General features: G+C 36.2%; 1 protein-coding gene across 2 annotated transcripts in view; it reads left to right on the forward strand.

Moving 5' to 3' along the window:
* SCFD1 (sec1 family domain containing 1) overlaps positions 1-21,557 on the forward strand; it is a 59,028-nt gene that overhangs the window by 27,761 nt on the left and 9,710 nt on the right. Inside the window, exons 11-19 of one of the 2 annotated variants that reach the window (XM_089522053.1) lie at positions 4,854-4,993; positions 5,180-5,270; positions 6,207-6,280; positions 8,890-8,971; positions 13,946-14,042; positions 16,206-16,276; positions 16,781-16,860; positions 21,035-21,097; positions 21,378-21,453. In XM_089522053.1, the coding sequence (XP_089378179.1) occupies positions 4,854-4,993; positions 5,180-5,270; positions 6,207-6,280; positions 8,890-8,971; positions 13,946-14,042; positions 16,206-16,276; positions 16,781-16,860; positions 21,035-21,097; positions 21,378-21,453 (774 nt within the window). The remainder of the gene's footprint in view (positions 1-4,853; positions 4,994-5,179; positions 5,271-6,206; positions 6,281-8,889; positions 8,972-13,945; positions 14,043-16,205; positions 16,277-16,780; positions 16,861-21,034; positions 21,098-21,377; positions 21,454-21,557) is intronic. The other variant, XR_016280984.1, reaches the window with a different exon arrangement.

A 21,557-nucleotide genomic window follows, 5' to 3' on the forward strand; every position in this document is an offset into this window, starting at 1 on the left:
TGTAGTTTCTCCTCCTGTCTGGCCCAGGTTTTTGGCTCTTTCTTGCTCTTTACCTACTTTCCTCCTCCGCTACATTAGTTATTTACCAAATATAATTGATTTCCTTCATCTACTTCTTTTTTCCCCCTAGTTTTGCTTCCACTTTCAGCTTTCTCATATTATGTTGTGGGGAGATACATTTTTTCTCTACTTAAACATTTTAATTTTTTTCTTCTCTCATCATGTTTTCCCTTTATTCCTTGTAGAGCTTTTCCCTCCTAATTTTCTTCTGTTATAGTTGATTGATTAACTGATTTTAAATTGTTTGATCATTTAAATGACTAGTTCACAAACTGTCAGATCTGCTGTATAGGATATACAGCTGTCTCAGCCACTCATATGGACAATTTTGGATTTTGGAGTATTTAGGATTTCAGAATATAGGGAAAGATTAATGTGGATTTGTGAAAGGAAGACAGATGTCTAATTTAGTAGGTAGAGGTTTGAGTAAAATACATGTAATGGGGTCAGCCAAATCAAAAGCAGGGATTTTGGCATTAGATACATTTAAAGCATTTGACTGTGTGGAATTGCCAACATTAAAAATAATTATGAAAACGTTCGGAATGGCAGAAAAATAAAGGGTTTAATAGATCAACTATATTGTAATAATTCAATTAAAGCAATAGTAAATGATAGAATAACAAATGAAATAAAAGTAACGAGAGGTACAAGACAAGGATGTCCGCTTTCACCAAAATTATTTGCAGTGGTGATAGAAATGCGAGCAAATGTTATAAGGAAGGATAAAAATCTGGAAAGAATAGGACTGGGGAAAAAACCATAAAATTGGTTTGTTTGCTGATGATACTTTATTAACTGTTAAAGATTTAAAAGAAAAAATGGGAAAAATAAAAGAACATTTGAATTTATTTAGTGAGATGACAGGACTTCAGATTAATTGGAATAAATCAGAAATGATGTTATTCAACTATACAAAAGAAGAAGAATTAGAGTTTGCGAAACAAAAAGATTTAGAGATAAGAATCAAAAGTAATATAAAATATTTAGGAATGAATATAATGAAAGATTTAAATGAAATGGAAGTGAAAAATTTGGTTGGATTACGGAAAGAAATTGAAAAAAAATTGGTAGAATATAAGGAAATCAAATTGTCATGGTTTGGGAGAAGAGCACTACTTAAAATGAAAATCTTACCAAAATTATTTTTTTTTATTTAGAATGATACCATTAAAAATATCAGAAACTGAACTAAATAAGTGGCAACAATTATTAAATGTATATTGTAATGGAGAAAAAAGAACTAAAGTAAATAAGCAATTTTGGTATAAATCCCAAGGAAAGGGAGGGTTAGGCCTCCCTAATATAAAGGGATATTATGAGGCCAATCAATTAAGATACGTAATAGAAGGTATGTTAGGTACATCAGATGTGGACTGGTTAGAAACAGGAAAAGAAGAAATACATATGAAACAGAATATTTTCTTAAAAGAATTTAGTAGGAAAGAAATTAAGGAAATTAAAAACCCACTTATGAAAAATATACTACATAGAATAAATATATAAAAAAGGATTATTGAATGAAAATTCATTAATAGTACTAATAATAATGGTAAAGTCATTCCCAAAGAATTTAAGAAATTTATTAGGTAAGGAATTAAAGGAAAGGAAGATAGATAAAATAGAAAATTGGATAGAATTGAAAATAGGAATATAAAAGAAATTTAAAGGAATGTCATGGTTTCATTATATGCAAATCGAACAATGGTTCAAAAATTGGAAGAAAAAGACTATAAAAAAGAAAAAATATACGCAGTTTGAACAAATAATTCAGAAAGAAAAAGAATTAGAGGAAAATGAAAGTATGGAAGGAATAACTAGCAAAATGTATAAAATACTAATGGAGACTAAAAGAAAAGAAATACACCAAAATATTTGGAAAGAAATATGGGAAGAAGAATTAGGATGTACATTTTGTGAAAATGAATGGAATAAAATTTGGGAACAAAGACATTTGAAAAAATCTATTGGTACGAGTTAAGAAAAATTATTATAAACTGATCTGGAAATGGTATTTGACATCAGTACGATTACATAAGATAGATAAGAATAATTCAAAATATTGTTGGAGAGGATGTAATGAAGTAGGAACATATATACATATGTGGTGACAATGCAAAAATGTAAAAAAAATTGGGAAACAGTAATAATAGAAATAGAAAATATTATGGATATAAGAATAGATAGAAAACCAAATATAGTATTGTTATCACTGTATAATGATGTAGAACGGAAAAAAGAAGAAAGAAATCTTGTAACAAATTTGCTTACAGCAGCGAGATTAATTATAGCAAGAAGTTGGAAAACAAAAATAAATGTGGAACTGGAGGATTGGTATTAAAAAGTCTAGCAAATAGAGAATAATAATAATAATAATAATAATGTTTATTTATATCTTCCCGCCTCCCCCAATTGGATCGAGGCGGGATCACAGCAGAGTTTTAAAAAATACAATTAAAATGTTACAATATTATTACCACAGTTTAAACCACAGTTAAAAACATAAAATCAACAATCATGGGGTCAGATGCTCTCGTTCCATACAGAAACAGTCTGTAATTCATAGAAGGTTAGGTGTGTATGCACGTCAAAAAAGCTCTGTCTTAACCGCCTTCCTGAAAGTTTCCAGGGATGTAACAAGGCGGGTCTCCTCTGGGAGTCCATTCCATAGTCTGGGGGCAGCTATACTAAATGCTTTTTGGGAAGTAGAAACATATTTAGATGCTGGTACCTCTAACAATTCCTTCCCATTTGTTCTGAGAGTGCAGGGCGGATTGTATAGGGAGATGCATTCCCATAAGTAACTCAGGCTCATGCCATGTAGGGCTTTAAAGGTAATAACCAACACCATGTATTGTGCCTGGAAGCTAATTGGAAGCCAGTGTAGATCTTTCAGAATAGGTGTTATGTGGTCAAATCTTGAGGATCCAGTGACCGACCTGGCTGCCACATTTTGCATTAATTGAAGCTTCTGAACTTGATACAAGGGTAGCCCCATGTAGAGCACATTGCAGAAATCAAGACGAGAGATTACTAGAGCATGCACTACAGCTTCAAGGTCCTTTCGGTCGAAGTAGGGTCGCAGTTGACGTATCAACCAAAGTTGATACCAAGCACTTCTGGCCATTGCATCTACTTGAGATGACAAACGTAGAGACGGATCTAGAAGTACTCCAAACTGCGAACTTCGTCCTTCAGGGGAAGTGTGACCCCGTCTAGGAGGGCTTGAGGAACCTATGGCAAGTACCTCACTTTTCTCTGGATTCAGCCTGATAAATTAACATGTAAATTGAAAGCAAAGAAAGGATTATGGAAAAGAAAGGATTTTGATGAGATATGGAAAAAAATTATTGAAAAAGTATTAAGAAAAGAAGATGGAAAGTTACCTTCACAAGATGAAATAAAATTTTGGTTGGAGTATATGGATGGGAATGGCTCCGGGGAAGGGGTGCACTGAGGATATATATAGTATAAAATAAGTAAAGTGTTAAAGCATATATTTGTATGAAGAAAGCATAATAATTTGTATTGTAAAATTTAAAAATATTAATAATAATACAGGATTTCGGAATTATGGATAACTGATACTCAACTTGTACAGAAAAATTGTTTGACAAAGGCCAAGCTCAAAACTTTTTATCAAACTTTTCCTCTTGCGAAAATAAATCACTTCTCATCTCTTCTGTCTCAAAAATCCTTATAGATCATCTTGCAACTTGTCATATTTGTCAAGTTTCAAAACATTTTCTAAGTATAAGAAATACAAATCCAAAGGCGGGGCAGGTGAGCCATAGGTGCTATAGCTATCTGACAACCAAATTAGTTTTATGTGCGCACAGCCCACTGACACAACAATGATCATATATGTACCAAAAACTATTGGAGGAAAATGTATATAGTTAAATTTTAAACAAACTAGGGTTCTGAAACCAGAATTTTAGAGTGTGGTTCATTTAAAACCTTTTGCTGAACAATTTTTAAAAGAGAGTTAATAGTACATCCCAGAAATGTTCAGTTATTTATTTATTTTTTAAAAAGTGAATAAGTTCAGTGAATTATGCTTAGCAAAATTATGGATGATATATCACCAAGTTAATGCACTGTCTTTGGGGGGCATTTTATTCCTTTTGCAGGAAAGTTAAATTGTAAATGGGAAAATAGTTAGAGCAGTGATTCCATAAATATTAATTTCACATAAATCAGTTTTTGTTTTCCTCTCAGCACCCCAGGGAAATTGTGCCATGCTGAACTGAACAGGATTTCAACCACAAATTTATAGCACTTTCCTCTGTTTAGGTAATAACATTACCATTGCTACCAGTAAAAAAGTTGATCTGCAGAGAACTGGATTTCTCTGATCACAGAAAGGCAGTGAATGTGGTTGAGAGCCTGTAAAAGTACAGAAAGTTGTATGGGGGAGGGGGGGGGCGAGGGCAGATTAGACATTCCCATGTTATTTGTTCACATCCACCTGCCTTCCATCTTCAAAATTAGTCTGGGTTACATAGCCATTCACAGATCAAAAGAGGATGGAGGCAAAATTTAGAAATACCGTATTGTTCCTCAGAAACAGACAAATAATATTTTGTAGTATTAGAATAATATTTTTGTGCTACTGTTGCCCTTAAGAATATTTGTTTTTAAGAATGTCATATATAACTGAAACCTTATCTCATTTCCCTTGCTTTACAGTTTGACATTCATTGTAATAATTATTTGTATTAGCTAATTTTGTATTAGCAATATTCTGTTTTCCAATATTTTACACAAAGTAAATATCTTCCTTTTTTCAGGATTTTCATTTAAACAGAGTTATTTTGGAAGAGTCTTCAGGAATGGAAAATTCTCCAGCAGGTGCTAGACCAAAGAAAAAAAATAAAAAGTCATATGATTTAACTGCAGCTGATAAATTTTGGCAGAAACACAAAGGAAGGTAAGTTGCATATTTAAATTAACCAAGTTACTTTGCTTTAGTTTATATTACTACTACTACTCAGTAACATGAAAATATGTAGAATACATTATGGAAAAACTACAAGTCATTTTGAAAAGTTGTGTTGAACAATACAGATTATTAATCATACAAATATAAACATTGGTATGCAATATGTTTCATCAGCCCTTTCCCAGAGGTAGCAGAGTCGGTTCAGCAAGAGCTAGAATCTTACAGAGCTCAAGAAGATGAGGTCAAGAGGCTTAAAAGCATAATGGTAAGTTTTGCTTACATCTAATTTAAAAATATTATTCTTGGAGCTTTTCATTGCTTTAAAAACTGATGATATTTTAAGAAATGTACTGGAAGTAAAATACTGGTAATTCTAGAATGAAACTGGATTTACATCCCCACCCTCCTTTCCTCTCACAACAGTGCCAGATGAAATATAATTTAAATTAATGAAGTGTAAAAAATACTCCTTACTGAATGTGTCCTCGTAAATATGCACAAGATCTTACAAAATATATAATGTACACAAAATACAGAGAGTGTTGCTATATAGAAACACTTGGCAATGATATTTAAATGGACTTACCAAACCTGCAAGTATCTTCACATCCAGTCTGTATCTGATTACTCTTGTGGCAATCAATCTGCAGTACTGATTGACTTTGCTTGACTTTGCTGAGGCTGACCTGATGTGATGACTTGGAATGATCCTTAATATTCCTGTTGCACAGGGAGCTAAACTTTCCAATTGTTTGCATTCCAGATTCTGTGAGAAAAGTAGAAGTTCTCAGTTTTACTGAAATGAAAACCTCACACAAACCAAACAACATGGGTAACCTTATAGACAATTGAAGGAGTTAAAAGAGCTCTTAGGAGCTAGGAAAACAGAGGCAGAATCCAGGGACAAAAGTGATTCAAACAAAGATGTAGAAAAATCAGTGGAATGAAAAATTGAATTGCCAGGTAGAAGAGATAGTGGCTCTGAAAAACTTCAAGAAGTTTTGTATGTAAAATGAATTTCTCATAGCACTTCTAAACTGTTTCTTTGTCTGCAAATGTACAGCTTCTAGTAATAATCAGTTGACATCAATGATTATACCTTCATCTCTTTCTTCAGACATTGTGTAAAATTGAATGAGGGGTTCTTTCTTTTGTAAGTTACGACATCCTATTTAGATTTTGAAATTATTTTTCCTTCCAGGGACTAGAAGGTGAAGATGAAGGAGCAATAAGTATGCTTTCTGATAACACAGCTAAACTAACATCAGCTGTTAGGTAAGTATATTAAAGAAGCTGTCTTAGGTGCTTGGTAAAGACTTACCATTTAATTATTTGGTTGTAAACACACTTAGTTCTCCAGAGAACGTGGTGTTGCTATTCACAGTGAATATTCATTTCTGGATGTGTAGAGGAGCAATCCCAGTCACATCAGTTGTATCTTCTGGCACCAATTCCAGAGGCAGGAGTCATATAAACATAGGTTTTTTGTGGGGGTTTTGGGCTATGTGGCCATGTTCTAGAATAGTTTCTTCCTGACGTTTCGCCAGCATCTGTGGCTGGCATCTTCAGAGAAACAACACTGTCATATCTAATAGCTTGAAGAAATGAAAGCCCCCCTCGAAGCCAAATTCTGAAGATGCCAGCCACAGATGCTGGCGAAACGTCAGGAAGAAACTCTGCTAGAACATGGCCACAAAGCCCGAAAAACCCACAAAAAACTATGATGCCGGCCATGAAAGCCTTCGACTTCACAGTCATATAAACGTTTTTTCATTATAACTGCTGACTCCTCTCTCCCCTCCTCAGTTTTATTACAAAGCCTTGCGGTCATTAGACTTGACAAACAGAAAAATATAGAAAATAAATAAAGATCAGAGCAAGAGTGAAGAAAGAAAGAAGCCTCACTTCGTCCATCTTCTCAGGGTGCAGCTACACTATAGAAATAATGCAGTTTGAAACCACTTTAAGTGCTGTAGCTCCATCCTGTGGAATTCTGTGATTTGTAATTTTACAAGGTCTTCAGCCTTCTCTTCCAAAGAGTGCTGGTGCCTCATAAAACTACAGATCCCAGGATTCTGTATGATGGGGTCATGGCAGTTAAAGTGGTGTCCAACTGCATTATTCGTACAGTGTAGATGCACCCTTAGTCAGTTTGCTATACTTTCTGGTTACAAAGGCAACCATGCCATTTTATCATACTATACTCCAGCCTTCACAAACTTTATTTAATAAACATGAACTGGTCAGAAAGGCCTGAAATACACAGGCTAAATAAAGTGGCTTTCAGCCACTTTGCGGGTGTGGCATTTAGATGACACATGCTCCCAAAGCAGCCAGAAGCCATGCCAAGGTCACGCTCAGGTCCAAAGGACTGGATTAAAAAGGAGTCGATTTGAATTGACTCCTGGCTGGCACGGCTTGGGTCTGCAGGTTGTGGTCCACTTTGGGAGCAGGACATGCTATTGCCATGGTCTTGGCTTAATCGCAGCTGGATTAGCCAGAGGCCACTCTTTAACGGCTGTCTACTTTACTTCGAAGTCTCCAACATAATTTCTGATTTGTTATGCTAAAAAGAGAAAGGGACAGAAAAGTATGTTTTTAAAAGAAAAAACAAACTGTAGATTTAACTTCAAAATAGAAGCATTAAGGTAACAAAGGTTCTGTAAATGGGAAGGCAGGATAAAAAAATTGCAGAAAGGTGAGAAAAGTCAACAGTCATAATAAAAGAAAGATGACATGACTCCTGTCTCTTAAACTGGCTCAAGAGGAATACAAGCCATGTGGTTGTAGAACTTCCTCTGTACCAACCATATAGTGCTCCCTACTAGAACCATAACACTAATATTTAACTGTCACATGACTCATTAATGTAATGTAACATAGATGCCAAACTGTAGTTGAGGGGAAATAGGAAATGTGATTATTGAAGTCAGATTAATATACCTTATTATGTTTTTCACAATTTGTTGAATTCTGCTGGAAGTTGACATGGTACAGTAGCTGGGCCAGTGGAGCATGAGAATTAAGAACTGTACATTGAGCATAATATTACAGCATCAGCATAATTGGGATGAAATGGCTAGATTACCAGAAAACTGGATCAGATGGAGTTTCGGACAACAGTCTTAATTATTAATGATCTGTCTGTCTGAAATCGCACAGTCTTATCCTTTTAAAGTGGGGCCTCTCTCAAGCCTCCACACCTTTCCCTTTATATCATTGCCAGAGATGCAAAGAGGTTTTGGAGTATAGGTAGAGACTTCTAATCAAAACCATTTTGTAAAGCCTTCAGTGGCTGTTGATTTGTGTTGCCATTTTCTTCCTTATCCCACACTTGAAAAGTCTGTTGCAGAGAGAATGAGTGAAGAGAAGGCAGGATGTAAATTGTCCCCTGGCCTTTCAGTGATAGCCAGTTCCCATATTCCAAATGCTGCTGCTACAAAAGTATGAAGATTGGTTTTTTGTGCTGTTGTATATCTTAGGTATTTTTAGCTGCTGACTGTAGGCTCCGGCAGATGGGACAGAAGGAGCAGCCAGAGGCCACTTCCATCCCAATTACTCCAGGACTGCAGCAACCAGACACCACAGTCCCGAGGGCACCTGCTGCTGCCGTCCTCAGTGGGCTGTAAAAAGCAACACTACGAAACCGCTCCTTTTGTGACCAGTTTTGGGCTGCGTACAGCAGCCTCAGTGCATCCTCTGCACAATCCGAGAGCGTGCGTCATGTGCACACCCTGCCCCTGCATTGGCCCGACAGCAGCCCTATTGGTCCATCTGTTTGAGGCCTGTGTTGCTTTTATCAGTGTTTGCATTTGTAGTACTGAATGCAGAGCTGAACTGGAATACACAGTATGGCCAGTTAGTTTGTATGTAATTTTTTTCAGCTCTCTTCCAGAACTTCTAGAAAAGAAGAGGCTCATAGATCTTCATACAAATGTAGCAACAGCTGTTCTGGAACATATAAAGGTATAAAAATTGACATTTTGAAACTTAGTAATTTTTTACTTAATGAGCTGTTCAGACATAAAATATTTCAGTAAAAAAATTATTATTTAATCATGAGGCATCCATTCTGTCAAGGGATGCAGTAGACTGCAAGAACAGTCCCTTAAGGAGTCGACAATTGTTTGAACTATATTAATCTTCAATGCATTTGGTGGTCTCCATTGGTTGTCCAATGGCTGATTAAAAGCTCTTTGAACCCCTGGAGTCCTCTGTCAGCAGAACTAGCACACAGGTGATCTTAATGATTCTCTCTTCCCTGCAGCCCTGTTATCAACTTAGTAAGTTTGGGGAGACCATTCAGAATAGCAAGGTGGATGTGGCACAGGGACTCCACAGGAACTGAGAGTCATCTGAAACACCTTGTTTTCCATGGATGAAAGCTTCTGCTGGATTAGAGAGCCTTACTTTAGCAAATTGATACCATTTGAATGCAGCATTTTGAGAATGATTTCAAGAAGCATGTAATTCTGCTTTTAATTTCTTTTCATTACATGGACTTTGTAGGTAGAATAGTAAAGAAACAATTATGGGGGTGGGGAATCATAAAGAAGAGATATTGCTATATGGAGCTACAACAATGTGCCAAGTAAAGCAGCCACACTTCCTGACCTTTGAGACTCTAGCCTGCTCACTATGGATTTCTGAGCAGATTATCTTTCAAGATTTCCAAGAGCTACTTGGGAGTAAAGATTGTGAACTACTTCAGATCTCTTCTCAGCCATAAACCCATTTTGCAACCTAATACAAGCATACCTGTTTTTTTTTAAATTTCAACCAAGAACTAAAACTATGAGCATTTTAGATTCACATGATTATTGAGTGATGCAGTGATTGCATGTCAGAGTCCAGATTCCATAATTGTACTTTTTTAAAAAAGTTTTTAATTGTACTATTTTTTTAATGCTGTGAAGCCGCTCTGAGTCCCAGTCCTGGGAAAAGAGCGGGATACAAATACAAATAAATAAATAATTCAAATTGCAGTCAACAGCCATGCAGAATTTTATATTCCTGCTGTTCACCTGTTATAAATAGTACAGCTACAGAACTGAAACAGCCACCACAGTTTACATTTGATCTAATAGGATGAGGAAATTTGCTGTTGTCTTTTTTAAAGCTGGTCAACTTTCAGCTGCTGTGATTTGGACAGCAATAACCCCTCCCCTTTCCCCCCAAAAATGGTTGGCCAGCAGAATGGGTCCATATATCATGATGTTGCTAAGAGAGCAGTTAGTTTTGGAAGATGGCAAGATAATAAATCAAGTAAATAAATTTTACAAATATGAGAGCAGTCATAAATAATCCAATGTCTTCTTTCAATTCTGAAAAGAGCCTACTGAATTTTATGAATAACCTCACTGAGGGTAATTGTATATGAGCTGAAATTTGAAAACAGCAAAAACTCAGTTTATGTAACCAAAAATTATAAATTTATCTTCTATAATCTGCATAGCTAGCATAGTATATGTATTTAAAATTGTAACATACTATTGGCACTTGTTTTTTTCTGGAAGTGACTACCATATTGCTTTTCCAGCCATTTTTGAAAAGGAACATTTTGTTACGATTTTATTAGATAACTGAATAACAGTGCAGCATTTCCATGGGAACTACTGCTGTAGTTAAAGTTGACCCTGTATTTATTTATTTTTCAATCACCTCCTTTTCTGGGAAGGTGGTGGCAGGGCAGCTACAGCCGCATTTCATATTGGCCTTCGGTCAAACTCCAAGACAGGATGTGGTTTGGAAATACTTACATAGTTGACTGTCTTCCCCGTCCAAGACACAAAGTCAGATGTCCTTACAGAATCAGATGCTTTTGACACTGCTGAGGTAGAATAAATGATAAGTATGCACTCGATTTTAAAATGAAAGATTCTTAAAAGAAAAAGAAATCTCTTTTATGTTTCATCAACTGGACACCAAAAAAAGGAAAATAAAAAGTACAGCAGGGCCCGCCAAGTGGGACCTATGACCAGGATCTACTTGTTGACAATTCAGTGCTTGGGACAGGGATATGTAGTCAGTTTTATAAGCGTCTGACATAACTCTTAACCTATCAAGAACTTAATTTCTTGTTGCTGGTCTGCTGATTTCTTATTTATTTTTGTTTGGCCAAACAAGCCACAGTGCCTGCTACTACTGGGGTCCTCAGAAATGGCCTATGGACCTGGAATGGCCCACAGACTATCCTTTTCCCACTCGGAAGCATGTGGATTTTGAATTATACTATGTCTTCTCTTAAATCTGCTTCAACAGTGCAATACTGCTTCAGGAACGCGTATGTGGATTGAGACATATGTGCACAATATAAACACAATATGGGTAGTATCCAGTTGTGACCCTGTGCTCACAACTCATTGATTTAGCAGTGGCTTCCATTACTAGAAAGGGCGGGGGGGGGGTATTTTCGTAAATTTCTCTTTCTTCTTCCTCTCCATGTGTCACCTTCCACATTTTTATATAAAGGTTACATCCCTTGCCATTTCTGATCACTGAAAGCACCAGTGAATCAAAGACCCTTTCATCTGCAGCCAGGACAGGAATGAATTTAACCTATGTACCTTTTGATTTCAATAGAACTTTGAAGACTGGACTCAGAGACTTACTAGTTTAAATGTTTCTTACATTGTATACTGTTAACATAGCCTGGTGTGCAAATTTTTGCTTTGTAGAAATTAATTTGTAAATCATTCCCTAAAATAGTCAAATTTTAAGTCCAGTTTACAGCTGCTTTCCACATTGCCTTAGATCATTTTTGAAGGCACAGCAAGAGGAACTCTGAGATTAATCACAACTCAGGGGTCCTGGCAGTTGTTTGGCATATTTCAGTGTTGAGTAAAGCGCTGGAAGGAGAACACCAATATTTCCCAAGATGGATTAGGAAATATTTATTAGTAAAGCTCAGAAAAAATGAAGCCTTGTTTTAGGTTAATTGTTTAAGCTATTAAGAGTTTGGCAGCTCAGAAATGTAGCCAGAATTTGATAGATTCAAGGGAAAAAATATGGCCATGCTTTCATTGGAAACAATCTAGAACTGCTGTTCTGGGCACACTTATGCATTTTTCTTTCCCACTGGTTTCAGTGTGACTTAAACATAAGCAATAAGCACATGATCATAGTTTCAGAGTATAGTATTTCCTTATTTTAATCAGTGTGATTCTGATTTCTGTTTAATTTTTTTCATGGATTTAAAATGACTTCCAAAAGCAATAATGCAGGTTCATGTCTTTATTTAATTTTCTCCCACATTTATTTTAAGGAAGAGAACAAATAATTTGATAGGCTTCTGAAGATTAGAGAAAGACTGCTCTAACATAGGATGTCAGTATAGTAACAGAAATTTGCCACTTCTCTCTCATTCATGTTGGAACATAGAAAAGGATAGATTAGATTTTGCACTGATTGCAGAAAAACTAGTATCTTCCAAATGAGGTGTCTCTCCTTGCTTTGGATAAGACCCTTGGGCTTTTGTTAGAAGCAATTTTATATATCTTTGCAGCCAGGCTCTGGGTTGCAATTTAGTTTTTGTGGATACTTGATATTTGAAGATTTGTTGTCTTGGATCTTTAACCAGTCAGGGACCCAATTTCCACTTAACATTATAGTGGTTATAGTTAGATACAGTGGATCCTTGTTATACGCTGGGGTTTGGTTCCAAGATCTCCCGTGTATAACAAAATCCGTGTATGCTCAAGTCCCATTAAGTATAATGACGTAGCAAAATGGTGTCCCTAATAAAAAATGGAACATCAAGGTAAATTTATACTTTTTTGGAACATTTTCAAACCGTGTATGCTTAAATCCGTGTATAAAAAATCCGTGTATAAGAAGGGCCGACTGTATCTTCCAAGTGAATTTTGTTTAAGGCTTGTGCCACATGCAGTCCCTCTCATGGTCACATACCCTTCTGATGGTCCATTTTGGCTTAATTAAATTGGTGTAGTTGTATTGTCTTCTGACTGTAGAAAAGACTGAGGAAGTAGCTTTCAATTCACTTTTTGAAATAGTCTCTGAACAGGTGCTTCTAGGTATAATATTGAATAGTTTAGCTGTGTTTTGAGTGCTCTTCCTGAATGTTAAGTGGGATTCATCCTGTCCTTATGTTAAATTGCTTTTCACCATATACTTTGACTAATCCCCAATCAACCAAATTATGCATTAAGCAACTTATTTTGTGTATACAGTATGCATGTGTACATAATAATATTGTATAACATTAAAAACCATTGGTTGTTCATGTTTCAGGATCTGGTCTGAAACCATTTGATATAGTAGTCACATTACAGATAGGCAGATCTGACTGTAATGAGTAGTCAGATGGTTATCTGGAAACCTTATGTATTTTGTATAGGAAAAACAAAATATAAATGGTACAAATTAGTGTAAAGTCGAAGGCTTTCATGGCCGGCATCCATAGTTTTTTGGGGGGTTTTCGGGCTATGTGTCCATGTTCTAGCAGAGTTTCTTTCTGACGTTTCGCCAGCATTTGTGGCTGGCATCTTCAGAGATGCCAGCCACAGATGTTGGCGAAATGTCAGAAAGAAACTCTGCTAGAACATGGACACATAGCCCAAAAAACTCACAAAAAACTATAGTACAAATTAGTGATTTATGGTCTCTCTGCATGTTACTTTGCCATTGTTGATTGTTCGAAAAAGTGAATGATGCGGCTACAATAGTCCATGTTTATTGACCTGGGTCAGTCACTATTCTTAGTAGACAAACGGGAGTAATATCGGAGTTAATCCTCAGTCCTTCTTATAGTACCCTAAGTGGTGGTTGTATTAATAATTTACAATGTATTTATATGTATTGATATATAGTATCAATTAACTGCCCCAAAAAGCAAATTTCATCAACAACAGCTAATCGCATATTATTTTTGAATCTACTTATATTTATATTATCCTAACAAAACAAAATTCTCTTTACAAGGCAAGAAAACTAGACGTATATTTTGAATATGAAGAAAAAATCATGAGCAAATCCACTTTGGATAAATCACTTTTGGACATGATTTCTGATCCTGATGGTAGGTGTAAATACTGGATTTCTACCAAAGTTCTTTTCTGTTCATAAACAGTTCTGGTGATTAGTGTTATTAAGCTCTCAGGGTCAAGTTTGATAGTATATCTTCTTGATCTACACTGTTATTATATATATTTGTTTAGAAGTCTAGAAATTTTAGTAAAAAAATGACCCAGCAAACCTGGTCCAACTTATTCCTGGGTCAATATAAGTACTGTATCTTAACTTTCATCAGAAAAGGAACCTTCCCCTTCTCTGAGCAGAGTGGCAAACGGCAAGAGTTTACTCCATCCTTTGAGAACATAAAAGAAACATGAACCCCATTCTGCTTCCTCATCACTTCTTTGAGGGGAAGTGCCAAAAGCTGCTACTGCTGACATTTTCTAGCCCAGGCTTTCAAAAAAGCCAGAAGCAGTGCCACAGCAGAGAAAGTAGAGGGAGTCACTGATTTTTTTTAGGTTCTCCCAGGATGCATTAAGTTGTCACCTTTCAACACTCCATTCAAAGAAGGGGATAGTTTTTTTGTTTTGATAATAGTTAATACTGTTTGTTAACTTTTATTTAAAAAAGGAACCATCCCCTTTGAGTAGAGTGGGTGGGAAATGGCATCCCCTAAGTTTTATCCTTGATTTATCCACGGGTCATATCAAAATCCATAATTTGGGCTCCAAAACCTGGCCTTGACGTATACAGGAGATCAACTTATACACAAGTATATACAGTAAGAGTTTCTAGTATTGGTGAATTCATTGATAGTATAGTGTTGGGTTGTTCTGCTATAGTGTTCACTGAAATTGGATGGTGGTTACTCCATCTGACTAGGAATAATTTGAACCAAAAAAGGAATTTAATTTCCAGAAATGCTGCTTGTTGAGCATCTGGGAGATGTACACTAAGAAGTATAAGCATTTATTTCCCCTTATGCTGGACTAATATCATAGTGCTGTTTAAGAAGCATTATTCAGATAGACATTAACACCTGCTGCTCTGATGTAGTAATGATCTGCATGTGCCCTTTTGTAGAAATAACATTTCTTCATTTTAATACATTGGAATTAAATATGAGAAGCTTAGCTTGTTTAGTTTCTTCTAATGATTTTTAATGTTTTTTTTTAGTTTAATAGAATAATATTGTTATATCTGATTTTAAACCAAAATGAAACATTGAATTTTAGTGCTTCCATGTGCTTCAATAAAATGATGAAGAACTTTTTCACTTTTCTGGAATTCCTTGAAATTTTAGGTTGTGTTTCCTAACATACTCTTGAAATCTTAGAATTCTTTCATCAGTTTAAGTTTAATTTAATATTGACATCCTTTACTACCTAAATCTACCTTTTTCTGTAACTTGGGGGGCAGGGGGCTGCTGCTGTGTTTTCTTTTTGTCTTAAATATAAATCGTAAAATGGATCATGATTGCAGTCAAGAGTAAATTAAAAATCCATACCTGCCATAATTGCTACCCATATACAACAGTTCTTTCAGCCAATAATAGATGTTCTATGAAATACAAACACACACACACCAGATTTCATAGATCTAAAGACAAATAATGCCACAAGGTATCTTTATATAAGGAAACAGTATGTATTTATAATGGGGGGAATTCTTAAAGTCAGTGTACAACATTTACTGGCCATGTCTTCAGAATAGTAGATTCCCTTATTACATACTTAGCTATCCATATGTTTCGTATGTATTATTAGTATTATTATTATTAGTAGTAGTAGTAAGCTTTATTTATATAGTGCTGTAAATTTACACAGCGCTGTACATACAATCTTTTTAATTAGACAGTTCCCTTCCCTCAGGCTTACAATCTAAAAAGACACGACACAAAAGGAGAAGGGAAAGGTAGTGGGGAAGGGGATCAGGTCCAGCATTTCTTCTCTCCTGGACAGGCAAATGGACTGGAGGGAGGGCTCATCTTCTTAGTCCATGCTAGGCACGATGGAGCTGGGCCTGCATCTCTCCCTCCATGGCCGGATGGCACCAGATGGACTCTTTTGAGAGCTTTTTGTTTATTAATTGAGAGTGTTTTGCTTATTAATGCATAAATATTTTTTCTGCACTACCTCTTTGTGAACTTTTTACATGTGATGTAATTGTACCGATTTGCATTAGTACACAGAAGTAAGAAAATAGATTTAAAAATTTCTCTCTACAGCTGGAACAGCAGAAGACAAGATGCGCCTATTTCTTATCTATTACATAAGTTCTGTACAGCTGCCTTCTGAGGTATGTAATTCTTTTAGTGAAAAGTTTGCTGCCTTGAGTCCCTGTTCTGAAAGCAGATTAAATAAATACATAAACAATTTTCTCTAAAATTGCAGGCATTGCAACATGATGATATACAAGATAATATTTTGGTTCATTTGTTTTGTTTTTTTCTTAGTAATGATTTAACTATTTCTGAAGGGTCAGCTTTGTTAGTCTGTTACAGCAATATTATCAAAAAATCATACAAATTATATTACATCATATTATATTCCATTCTGTTACACCATATTATATTCACATATATTACGCATACTATTGCAGTAATATGTTTTGTTTTTTAATGAAATGTTATATATTAACATGAACACAGTTATTTTCGTATTTTAGAAGTTGATGCACATTTGCTTATATTCTTTGCCCTGGAGTCAGGATATTAGATTTACAATAAATTAATTAAAATAGTAGTTCACCGCTTCATTTAGAAAACTTGTTACAAATTTAAAATCTCTGGTTTGATTCCAGGCAGATTTGGAACAGTACAAAAAAGCACTGACAGATGCAGGGTGTAATCTTAACCCTTTAAACTACATTAAACAATGGAAGTAAGTTAATTTTGTTCTTATAAAGCAATGAAATGGTGTATTGCAAAAAACCTAAGTCTGATCCCCCCCCCCCCCCAGTTTGGTTCAGACCCCACTTTATCACAAAGCTTGAGAGAGAAATTTACTGCCAACTTTTGTGTAACATTGGCTGCACTTAAATACATAGTCATTTTTGAGGTGCAATGGATCAAAGCTCTGCACACTTACAGGAAAGAATTATTTCAGCCTCGCGTATAGCCTCTTAAGCCATTTTTCATGCCCAGGTCTGTGGCACATGTGGTTGAACATGGAGGAAGAAATTAACAGCAGTGTAGATTGCAAAAACAAAAGTGATTCTGCTTCCCAGACACTTGAATTCCAGCTATTTCATGTCCCTCAGCAATGTTCTATGGATTACTTTTCATTCTAGAAAGTAGTATTTCACTTATTGTCAAATTTATGATTTAGTGATCCCAAAATTAAAACCAACACTGGTCTATCCATTAAAAGCAATAATAATTTCTCCATTGCTTCCTTTCCAGGAAGTAGCATTTTGTGATACGTTAAACAAACACTTTATGATCCACAGAGCCTCCCACTCCGAAGTGTACCAAATCTTTCCGTATCGTTGGAGGAAGGGCTTAATTCTATTCTATTTTTATTTTTATTCCTAGCTTTCTCAGTACAGTACTGAAGCTGCTTCCCACATCCTATTATACATGGTCTTATCCTCCTTATCTAATCTGTCATCTTACTTGGCTAAATCTAAAGTGACTAAAATTTTGTGCAGTAATAGCCTGCAGTCTTCTGAAATAATATAGTCCTCCCTCTGTTCTTGTGGTCTTCAGACTTGCGTCCCTCACTTATGTGAAAGGGACAAACAGAGGGAGAATGAATGGGGGGCGCCACCCCCCATATGCCTGTAGCTATATTAAAGCCAATGGGGCTTGAATATAAGTGAAACTCTATTTTCGCAAAGGGGGCCAAAACAGAGTCCCCACAAAAAAGGAGGGGCAACTGTATTTGAGAGTAGTTCTCATTCTCTGGATGACTGAAGGAGCAATCCACAACATATGGGTAACACCTTTTCCTCTTTAGAGTCTTGAATGTTCCAGGGCCTGAAATTCACCTCTTGCCTGACCAGTTTCTAACATTCTTTTATTTGATACTACCACATCTTATGGATGCCTCTCTTTTGCTTTGCATTTCCTCATATTCTTTTGTGAAATAACATTGACACCAGCAGAATGAACATTGCTTAAATTTTCATAAGCCTCATTTTGAACCACATCAATAGCAATGTCTTCGTTACCATTGTGTTGTTGTAAGACATTCATAGAAGAAGAATCCTCCCATCCTCCAAGGCAGTCTGTTCCACTGTCGAACAGCTCATAAGTCATCTTCTTGCCTTTCTTAAACTTCACTGCCTTTAAGTCATTCACCTCGAGTACAACTTGTGGTTTTGTCTATGTCTGTGGAGACCACACCACCAGCTCCACTCTCATTCTTGCTTGTGGAGAAGAATTTTTTTGCAGAGGTACATCTTTCAGAGGTGTGCAAACAAGCGCCCATCTGAATGATAGGCAGCATTTTCATCAACTCTGTCTCAAGCACCCCCATGTAAAACTCTTTCCAGTCTACCCTGTTGTTTCTGGTCTTGCAAGAGGTGAGCCTCTGTTGGATACCTGCTTGTTTTTTCCTGGGAAAAACTGCAGGTTAGAATTCACAAATGAGTCCATTTATTTTCATCTTGCTTAGATCTGTCACTGCCAGGGCCATTTGGTGTAGAATAAATGGTAAAGTGGAAGAGAGAGAATTCCCTCCCCCCTTTGGAAGAGGATAAGATTAAAAGTAAGGGAAAAGGCAAGTAGAGAGAGAATTACTAGATTTAGACAACTAGTGTGATTTGAAGGTGCTAAGGGTTTCCAGAGAGCAAGATGAGGGAGTTGATGGTTAACAGAATGAAAGGGAAGCAACCATTGTGATGTGGATTGCTGCTCTGCACCATTCAGAAAGGAATCTTACATGTGTCATAGCTTTTCTGTAGAATTTAATGTATCATCTATTAACTAGTTAGGGTACACTGTCTTAGAGTAATAGAGAACCTGCAACCTGTGGACAGTTTATACAGTGCATTATACCCATCCCCAGAGATTTGGTTCACCCCCCTCCACCCCAGATGTCAGAAAACGCAGATGGTCATACCACATATTCTAAAATAATTGTGGTGGTGCGTCCACGTTTGTGCTACCATTGAATAATATGGGACATGGCAATCTATTGGCAGCCAAATCTGTGGATCACCAGCCCACCGATATGGAGATTTGACTGTACATTCTAGTATTTCATGCACAGCTTGTCTGTGTTAATAGTTAATAGACAGCAGTCTCATCTTTGGCTAGACTGTGCATATAAAACAGACTAACAACAGGATGTAAAAGTTCTAATGTATATGTTTGTTGGATGACAAAGTGCTTGTGGGCTAATCCTTATCATTTAGCACAGTTCAAGCTCCTAATGCTTTCAGCTCATGTAGCTAAAGCATTGAAATTATTATTGTCATTAACTTAGTGTTGTGCATGCTGCTAAACAAATTAAAAACAAAAATTATTTCTGCCAGTTATGTACATTCTAACCAAATAAGACACATGAGACTTCAAGGGAAAGAGAAAGAGTGACCAGTAATGTGAATTAAAAGTGCCATAAATGTAAAATACACAGAATCTTATGAATGCATAGCAATTCCATAATATCTGTCCAGGTTCCCAGGGATCCAGGAAAGCTAACATTTCTGGAATAATGAAAGATAAGAGAGTATAGTTGTTAGATTTAATTTTTATGATTTGTTTGTTCAGCTACAAAATGGGTCTCTCAAGTGTAGGAACAAGGAGAAGTTAGGGTTGAGTTTTTGTTTTTTTGTTTTTGATCTGCTGGTTTCCTTCTACTCCCGCTACTTGATTTCAGAAGCTTGTGCACAATCCCATCCCTTCTATTCAGGATCTACGTCCATTTCTGCTGATTTCAGAAAATGATTATCCTCCTAGTACTTCTGTTCTTTTCAATAAAGGATAAAGAGAATGTTTAGCCAGCATCTAATCTTTTTTAAAATTCATTTAAAAAGGGGTGGGGGTGGGGTGGGGGAGGATACCTGTGCATCTGAACAATTTTTTATTCCAAAAAAACTAGAAACTAACTCTCTGTAAGTCAGTGGTTTGAAGTGTAGCTGTAAGGTTTAGTCTTTGAGCTCATACACTCTGCTCAGTGGCCTCATCACATTTCTACAAACAGCCAAGTTTGGTAATTTCACATTGATAGTAGACATATCTTTTGAATATAAAATTTCTGAACCAAACTAGTCATGTTATGGAGCTTTTGAAAAGTTAAGGTGAATTGTCATTGGTTTCTCTTACCTTGTTCATCTTACATTACCTGGGGAAACAGATGGGTTGGAAGGGGCGACATGAAGGCGCCCCTTCCGAAGACAGATGGGGCAAACACACTCCGCAGCCCCAATCCACGTTGAACCTGGCTGAAAAAGGAGCCAGGGAAAAACCAGTGGCCCTGCCACAACTCCATGGCAGCTTCATGATGCTCTGGCTGCATACGGCATGTAAACATTGCACCGCCAGAGCGTCATTAAGCCAACCACATATGGGCAGCTGGGTGGCTTGAAGCTGGCTTCTTGGCGTCATTGGGACATGTGGCGTCTAAACACCACAGACCGGTGACACCCAGAAGTGGGCTTTTGGGGGCCGTGTGTTCCAGCCTAAAGATCAGAGATCATTCTATCAATTATCTTAATGGTCTTTCTGAGAACTTTTTATTTATTTCCAAAATATTTTTTTTCTTGGTCCTGACCATCTTGATTTACATGTGTTGTAATTTTTCATTCTTTGCACAGTCTCCAGAAATTTAACTATAATATATTTGGAACAGATTACTTTGGTAGATTGCAATACTGAAGCATTTTTTTCCAGAAAAGGGAGAGGCAGTTTGCAATGTTTGTATGTGCGTGCATCTGTTTGTTAATTACTGGCAAAATTGCCCTTTGGATGTGAAATCAGAGCCTCAGATGTGAAACAGTCCTCAGATGACTGTTTTAAAACTGGATGTTTCATGCATAGGAACAGAAAATTTGTTAGTGCAGTGATGATAATAAGTTAAGCTTGTTGATGTTAACTTGTATATTTTGCAGAGCCTTTGCCAAAATGGCTTCAGCTCCAGCTACCTATGGAAACAGTGCAGCCAAGTCATTGGGGTGAGTTTCAAAATACAACTTGTTACTACTACTTATACTTTATAGCCTGCCCTCTGCTTTCAGTCCCACAACGGGACAAGTAAAAAACTATAGAAGAATATAACAAGCAGTATATAAAAGTAAAAGCATCTTTCTAAATAAAAAAACCCTCTAATATTGGAATAAATTCTGCACCCTTTAAAATTAAAAGCTGTTTAGCTTTTAAAGTTCATTTTATCATAATTACTTGTTCAGTACATGAAAGCAAATTAAATCAAGCATGATGTCTACTTTGTTCCAGCCTCTTCTCACGTGTCATGAATACAGGATCCCAGTTTGTGATGGAAGGTGTCAAGAATTTAGTACTAAAGCAACAGGTATATTTAACATTAAGTATATTCATTTTTTAGTTTTTAAAACCAATGATATTTCATAGTATAACAGATATGCATTTATTCTTGAGGTTAGAGATTTCTAAAAT

Source organism: Sceloporus occidentalis, unplaced genomic scaffold, assembly GCF_023333645.1.
Source record: "Sceloporus occidentalis isolate IW3139 unplaced genomic scaffold, rSceOcc1.0.p SCAF_4, whole genome shotgun sequence".
Classification (NCBI taxonomy): Eukaryota; Metazoa; Chordata; class Lepidosauria; order Squamata; family Phrynosomatidae; genus Sceloporus; species Sceloporus occidentalis.